Below are 8,489 nucleotides of genomic sequence, written 5' to 3'. Positions count from 1 at the left end.
GTGGCATTAAGTAAACTTGCCGTTCATTTACAAGATTTTGAAATAAAGGTAAACCTACTTTCCAAACCCAACCAGAGCAAGAAATTGTACTAAGGACTAGGGCTCTCTACATCAAAAATAAATAAATAAATGTGTATAATATGATAACTATATAATAATAAAAAAAAAAATATATATATATATATATATATATTTCTTTTCTTTTTTTTTGTTGGGTAGAGGTAGAGGGGAAATCTTCCAATGGGGACACTATTTCTGGGGGCCTGAGGGGGGGTCCCCAAGGGATTCCCTCAATTTGCAGGGATTTCCACTCACTTCCTGTTTTAGCTAAGGGACAGGAAGTGAAGGCAAAACTCCACAAAGAGGGCAAAAATAAATTTTACAGGGGTTATAACCCTCCCTTACTCTATCCAAAATGAAAATTTTTTTTTGCCTAATATATATATATATATATATATATATATATATATATATATATATAGATATATATAGATATAGATATATACAAATATTTTTCTCTCTCTCTCTCTATATATATATATATATATATATATATATATATATATATATATTTTTTTTTTTTTTTTTTAAGTAAAATTATAGGCAAACTTATTTTTTTATTTTTTTTTTATTTTGGATAGAGTAGGGGAGGGTTATAACCCCTGTAAAATAAATTTTTATTTAAATTTGGGATTTTCTTTGACTTTCATTTTCAAGGATAATAGTAAACAGGGGGTGAGTTTTTAAAGAGACCCTGTCACATTTCCTGAGTGAGCAAGGTGACGAAGTCTCTTAAATTAACATTGTGGGAGGAATCATAAGAATAGAATAATAAATAGTATAACTGAAGGCAAAACTTTTTTTTTTTTCGGATGGAGTGGTGAGGGATTAGACCCCCTCTCATTTATTTATTTATTTATTTTCTGTCTGTGCCCCCTTTAGAGAAATTTACTCTCCATATTTCCCCTGTTTACTAATATATATATATATATATATATATATATATATACACAGTATGTACATATACAGTATATATACAAAGTTATAACATATATATATATATATATATATATATATTTTTTTTTTATGTCAGAGCGAGCAGGATGACAATTTTTCCTAATTAACATAACAGTGGAGATCATAAGAATAAAATTATATATATATATATATATATGGTACATATATACTGAACCAGTGCAATCAAGCAGGAATTTCAATGGTAGAACTAAAGCTTTTAGGGTTGAGAATCCTTTCCAATGTAATCTGTGTGTTGAACATTGCAGTAAGTGGTGGTCTTTTTCCTGGTGGTGTTACAGTGGAATGTGTAAATGGTGCCACCATTTTTCTTTCCTTATGTTGGCCATACACTATACGAAAAATTGGCCGAACCCATTTTCGAAAAATGAACATTCAGCCATGAGGGCAAACGATGGTGCCATCATGTAATGACCGATAAATCGTTCAGTGGACATAAATTAATCCATTTTGTGTTTGTTTTTTTACATATACGTAGTGCACACAGTTTGGAGGGGAAACACATTAACCACTCAATTTATCCTTCATTCAGCAGAAAATTTCCCCAAAAAGTCCTGATTACCGATTTTGTGCCGAAAAACAAACGAATTGCCAAAAGACTGAATTTTCGCCCGATTTTCCATATAGCGTGTGGCCAGCATAATATTCAGCAGGAAGTGAAGGGAAATCCCTCCTGCGACAGCTGTCATTGAAGCAGCTGCTGAACTATCGGTGACACAATGTAAAGAATTTTACGTGAAACAGTCGTAAAAAAAAAGTCACAAATTGCAACAAATGATCTGTCATGTGACCATAGTTCCACACCCCTCACCACTTGGAGCACAAATGTTCTTATTCTAGGCACTCAAAATATCTTTTCAATGATATGGAGTACAAATTGAGACGTTAATGAGTCATTTCCCCAAAAAGGGACTTTCCAATTTACTGACGCATTTCGCAGAAACACGCGTTGCGGCTTTTCAGATGAAAAAAAAAAAATTACGCCACCTGCACCGTTTTATTGCCACACCGCCAATAGCGTTTCAGCTCAATGTGCGTCTCCCTGAGCTGCAGACCAGAGGAGCAGACACTGAGAACAGGACACCAGGACCTTACAGAATCAATGGTGGGGGGGGGGGGGGGGATTTATCAAACAGAATCAGGAGCAGCTGTGTATGGCAACCAATCAGCTTCTTCCTCCAGCTTCTTCAGTTAAGCTTTTAAAATGAAAATTAGAGGCTCAAAGTACAGCTGCTCCAGCTTTGATAAATTATGGTCGCACTGCAGTACCAGATTCTACCAGCAGGCGGCACTGCAGTTGGAATATGGAAATTATATTTCAAGTAATATCCAGGAACTGCAGGAGCAGGGGGCATGCTTTTTAAAAGGCCAATCAAACAACGAAATGCTTGGGGCGAAGCGAAAAAAAATGGCCGTACCTGCTAAAAGAAATTCACGATGAAACGCAAATTCTGTTGTGCCCCTCCCACATTTTGCTCAGAGCTTTGAAGACTTCATGCAAGGGAAAATCCCACCTTACACAAGGAGATATCCTCTAACTTCCCAAACAAGTACCTCCCCCTTCCATTCATTGGTCTACAGAGCAAGCCCTCCTACTGCAAACCTAATTTAAAATTTTACCTATAACTGTCTAGGTCAGGGGTCTCCAAACTTTCTAATCGAAGGGCCAGTTTACTGTACCTTCAGACTTTGGGGGGGTCGGATTAGGGCCAGTGGGTGTAGAAAATGTCCCTGGTGTCCAGTGGTAGTAAACAATACCCAGTCTTTGGTGTCAGTGGGAGGAATAGTGCCCCATCGTTGGTGTCAATGGAAAGAATTGTGCCCCATTGTTGGTGTCAGTGGGCTTAATAGTGCCTCATTGTTTGCATCAATGGAAGGAATTGTACCCCATCATTGGTGTCAATGGAAGGAATTGCGTCCCATTGTTGGTGTCAGTGGGAGGAATAGTGTCCCATTGTTGGTGTCAGTGGGAGGAATAGTGTCCCATTGTTGGTGTCAGTGGGAGGAATAGTGTCCCATTGTTGGTATCAGTGGGAGGAATAGTGTGCCATTGTTGGTATCAGTGGGAGGAATAGTGTGCCATTGTTGGTATCAGTGGGAGAAATAGTGGCCCATCATTGATGTCAATGGAAGGAATAGTGTCCCATTGTTGGTGTCAGTGGGAGGAATAGTTCCCAATTGTTGGTGTCAGTGGGAGGAAGAGTTCCCCATTGTTGGTGTCAGTGGGAGTAACTATGCCCTTTTGTTGGTGTCAGTGGAAGGAATAGTGCCCCATTGTTGGTATCGGTTGGAGGAATAGTGCCCTATCCTTGGTGATAATGGAAGGAATAGTGCCCCATTGTTGGGGTCGGTGAGAGGAATAGCAGCCCATTGTTGTTGTGAGAGGAGCAGTGGCCCATCCTTGGTGTTAATGGAAGGAATATTGCCTCATCATTGGTATCAGTGGGAGGAATAGTTGCCTATCCTTGGTGTTAGTGGGAGGAATAGTTGCCTATCCTTGGTATCAGTAGAAGGAAAAGTGCCCTTTTGATGATGTCAGTGGGAGGAATAATGCCCCAAGGGCCAGATAAAGGCAAGCAAAGGGCCTCGCATGGACCCTGAGCTGCAGTTTGGAGACCACTGGCCTAAAGGTCTAGAGCTTTGGATATTCAAACCATGGTCATAGATATACATCTGGCCCAAATTCAGGCACTGCAATTTTTCCTTCTTTGGTGAAGCCATCAATGTTCTTCCCTTGGATTTTCATCAGCCAAGCCTTCTTGCTCTCCTTGGTTTTCATTGTGTGGGTCAATGCCTCCACTTCTTTACGCTGCAGCATCTTCTGTGCTTGAAACTCCTTCAACTGCTTGATGGTGAGGAGCTGGAACCCACCCCGCTCCCTGTACGGGTCCAATGATGCAACCTGCGCGGTCACTCTCCGCTCCGGGGCAGCCTTTTCTTGGCGTTGGCCCATGACCATTCGTAAAGGTTGGAGGGTCTCAGGGCTTGTATACAAACCAATTTGCTTTGCGGTGGTTTCAACGGCGGAGGTGGACCTTCTCTGCAAAGCCAAGCTTCGTTGTTTCTTCCTAGAAGTAAAACTGGTCTGGGGCCGCACGATGGCCGGGGTCGGTATGGTGGACTGAACGCCCGGTCCGTGTATGGACTCATTCATTTTAAGGCTCAGCTTTCTCATTTCGAAGGCGGTCACGATTTTCCTCATCTCTATTGGGGCAGCAGAAGACTTCAGATACTCGAGAAGGGCGAAAAGGTCAACTTGCTGGCTTTCTTTGGAGCTGGAGTATTGGGCGACCACCTTTCCGTCTTTGTTTTTGGACGGTGGAGCTCCCCATTCGTCCCGAATCCTTGAGTTGTGCTCCAGGTTGGTACCAATTTCGTCACCCTTCTGTAAATTCTGTATGGTGCTAAATTTTAAGAGGATTTGGTTGGGACTCATTGGCGTATGAGGGCCGCGTCTTTTCATGCGACGCAGGGTTGCACTCTGGCTGGTGGAAAGGGCTGATTTCCGACCGGGGGAACCATAACCCGACTCTCCATCTGGAATTGGAAGGAAGGTGTCATTATAGTATTAACTGGGTCATAACCCCTGACATATTCCTGATCTCTGTATACTTTCTTCACCTTTACACCCCAGAAAGGTATAAAACTCACAGCCCCCCCAGAACTGATAGTTATTGTTTTGATATATATATATATATATATATATATATATATATATATATATATGAGGGGGGGGGGCTTATTTTCTGGCCTAAGGGATTGGTTAGAACCTCTGGTCAGGTTATATAGCTGTGACCATAGTTTTCTACCGAATTCGAAAAATCGGCCACATTCGAAAATATTTCAACCAAATTCAAAAATATTTCTACCGTATTCGAAATTATTTCAACATGATTCGATATTATTTCAACCGCATTCGAAAATATTTTGTGACCCGACTTTAGGGCCACGTATCTCGGGGTCACTTGGTGCTAGAAACTCCAAATTTGGATATGTTGTAGTGCTACTACTATTGTGTTTGCATACCAAATTTGGGGTTTCTAGCTATAAGTGACCCAGATTGATGCGGTTGAAATAATGTCGAATCATGTTGAAATCATTTCGAAGGCGGTATTGAGTCGAACTTCCTTAAATTTGTTTTCGGATTTCGTTTAGTTTTCTACCGAATTCGAAAAATCGGCCACATTCGAAAATATTTCAGCCAAATTCGAAAATATTTCTACCGGATTCGAAATGATTTCAACATGATTCAATATTAATTCAAACGCATTCGAAAATATTTTGTGACCCGAATTTAGGGCCATGTATCTCTGGGTCACTTGGTGCTAGAAACTCCAATATGGATATGTTGTAGTGATAGTACTATTGTGTTTGCATACCAAATTTGGGGTTTCTAGCTATAAGTGACCCCGAGATATGTGGCCCCAAAATCGGGTCGCAAAATGTCATTCTCTGCTCTAATAACTAATAACATTTTGCGACCCGATTTTGGGGCCACATATCTCGGGGTCACTTATAGCTAGAAACCCCAAATTTGGTATGCAAACACAATAATACTATCACTATAACATATCCAAATTTGAAGTGTCTAGCTCTAAGTGACTTTGCGATACATGGCCCTAAATTCGGGTCACAAAATATTTTCGAATGCGGTTGAAATAATGTCGAATCATGTTGAAATCATTTCGAATGCAGTTGAAATCATTTCGCATGCGGTTGAAATAATTTCAAATCATGTCGAATTCATTCGAATTCATTCGTTATATTTCTTTCGTATTCATTGTAATTTGTTATTTTTTTATGCATCCGAATGTCCGAAAGATGCAAAATTCGGCCGAATTTCAATTCGTTACGAAACGAATTGCACATGCCTAGTCCTTAGTGTTGTGGCTCCTGGTATGCCCTGCTAAGGTTGATTCTAGGTTATACTCATATACTTGCATTTCCCATATAACCATAACCATAAATTACACTCTATGATGTATTGGTGAATACAGGGAGGCATTACTTTGTGTATTTTATATCTGCCTGGAGTTCAGCTTTAAATAGTGAAGATATATAACTACCGGAATCCTCCTTAGTCCTCATGGCAGGCGCGGTGCTCGCTCTGCTGTAGACATCTGGAATGCTTTGCCCCGCTGTTTGTGGCCTGTATGCTGATGGGGCCTCCTTGAAAAACTCAGGCTGTAAGTCAATGTAGGCAAAACTCCTGCGGTAATTTGTCAGCTCAGGCCATGTCGCTGGCTTTAGAGACTTCAGATGTAGATCTGAAAGAAAATAAGTTTGAACGCAATGTGAAACGCCTTATGTCATCGATATGAATCTCAAACCCTAGAAGAGCCCAGTCCACCCAACTTCTGTCCCTGAGAGGAACAAAGGCTGAGCAGCACTTGACTTCATATTGGGGAGAGCAAAGGATTCTGGGACAGAAAGCAGAGGGAGCACACATGACAGTTCCTCAAGTTTTACTTCCTCTGGATTATGGTCAGGGCCGTCTTTAAGGCAGGGCAAAAGGGGCAGCTGCCCTGGGCCCTGTCATTGTTGTGGGGCCCAAAGCAGCTGCCTCATACTTGCCAACTATCCTAGTTTACATTCCCTTGTCCCTTGAGGTTTTAGTCCTGTTGTTGTGTACAGATGACTCACCTGCAGACCTGTGTTTACATGTAAATAACCAGCATTCATATGTAAATAGCAGTGACATGCATATGTAAATAGCGGAGGCCAACAGCATTGATATGTAAATAAGGCAGCATTCATATGTATATCATGCCCCCTGCAGTGAGGAGAAGATGTGCTGTAACCTCTAGCAATCAGTGAGCAGTATTACTGTACAGTAATCTCTAGCAGCCAATCAACAAGCAGAAATCATGTGCTGTAACCTCTAGCAACTAATCAGTGAGCCTTAAGGAGTGCTGTAACCTCTAGCAACCAGTCAGTAAGCCGTAATGATATGCTGTAACCTCTACCAACCAATCGCAATCGCTGCCTGATCTGATACAGTAAACTGATTTTAAGTCTAGCTGCTATTTATTTATTTATTTATCTCAGAGAAGGTGGAGCGTGAAATTGCATGGGGGGAGGGGGGCCCTAAGCAAATTTTTGCCCAGGGCCCAATCAATATTAAAGACGGCCCTAATTATGGTAAGAATAGGAGTTGGAGCCATGTTGGTTCACAGCTTTACCCTCTTGCAATTATTTTACCCTCAACAAGGACTCACTAAGTACTGGATCCTCGTGCAAAGGCTCTGATGTTGTAAAGATGTCTTAGAAAACTCTCCACATGGAACATTGCAACCGCACCAGTACAGGATTTTTTTCTTGACTTTAGTCAATATAGATGATAACTGTTTTGTTCCTGAGGATCTCAGCAGCAACTTAGTCCATCCGGTCCTGCTTTCCCTATGTTGGCAATTGTAAGGGCATACCCTTACCACCCCACTGGATATTAGTATAACTCACAGTCAATCACTGTCAATACCCTTTGTCATGAACACTTGCGTTCCTCACTCCATGCAGTGGACCATCCAACACTTTACTATCCAACAACAGCCTTTTCCAACAGCTTGGTCCAACCTCAGATCTTGGTCAAGGGCATCCTGATCTGATACCTCCTCTTACTTAATATTCTCACCATGGGCATGCATGGCCAGGTGTCCTAGGTTAGACAAGTTAGGAGCTACCCAATACACCCCATCATGTCCTGTACGTAGAAGAAATGGTGACGTAACAATTGGGTCGGGACCTTAGACTTTCTCTTGCTCAGTTTTCTCACCCTGAGCATGCATGGTCCTATAGGTTCAACAAGTTAGGAGGCCAAAAGCCAAATAAAATTGATTCTGTTCAAATATCCCAATTTGTTCTCCCAGCTGACTGACCACAATGCTTGTAGGTGCTGGTCAGGTTGAATAGTTCGCTCATCAGACACATCAAGGACTACAACAAAATGGTGCCCATCCGTACACTACCTCAGCATATAGTAAGCTCCTCTTAGTAAAAAATTGCTTTAGCTTGGTCTCATACCCATGGGAGAACCCCCCTCTAGCATGTTTTACCTAATAGGGGCTTAATTGTAGAGGCTAGGGCCAGGTGGGTTTAATTGTGCAGGCCAAAGCCTGCCTTCGGGGGCACTGTGCTGATGGGCACCATTTTGTTGTAATCAACAAGTTAGGAGCTACTCAATTCACCTTGTCTCTCTTGTACATAGAAGAAAAGGTGACATAACAACTTGGGCAATAGGGTCTGCACCTTAGACCTCCTCTTGCTCAGTGTTCTCACCCTGAGCATGCATGGTCAGTTGCCCTGTGTCCAACAAGATCAGAACTACTCCACATACCCCCTCTCTCTCCCTTGTACATAGATAAAATGCCAACTTCACACCTAGGGAAACAGGGTCTGGACCTTAAGCCTCCTCTTGTTCAGTGTTCTTATCCTGAGCATGCATGGTCAGTTGTCCT

General features: G+C 41.7%; 1 protein-coding gene across 1 annotated transcript in view; it reads right to left on the bottom strand.

Moving 5' to 3' along the window:
- Positions 1-577: 577 nt before the first annotated feature.
- Positions 578-8,489, bottom strand: part of LOC143935032 (F-box and WD repeat domain containing protein 10B-like) — a 54,296-nt gene continuing 46,384 nt past the window's right edge. The window contains exons 12-13 of the mRNA XM_077458615.1: positions 6,102-6,302; positions 578-4,572 (exon numbers count right to left, since the gene is read on the bottom strand). Of these exons, the coding sequence (XP_077314741.1) occupies positions 3,695-4,572; positions 6,102-6,302 (1,079 nt within the window). The 3' untranslated portion in view covers positions 578-3,694. The remainder of the gene's footprint in view (positions 4,573-6,101; positions 6,303-8,489) is intronic.

This window comes from Lithobates pipiens, unplaced genomic scaffold (assembly GCF_037356315.1).
Source record: "Lithobates pipiens isolate NorthernLeopardFrog02 unplaced genomic scaffold, aLitPip1_a1.2 Scaffold_28, whole genome shotgun sequence".
Classification (NCBI taxonomy): Eukaryota; Metazoa; Chordata; class Amphibia; order Anura; family Ranidae; genus Lithobates; species Lithobates pipiens.
Note: the sequence above shows the minus strand (reverse complement) of the source record. Positions and strands in the feature narration are given on the sequence as shown.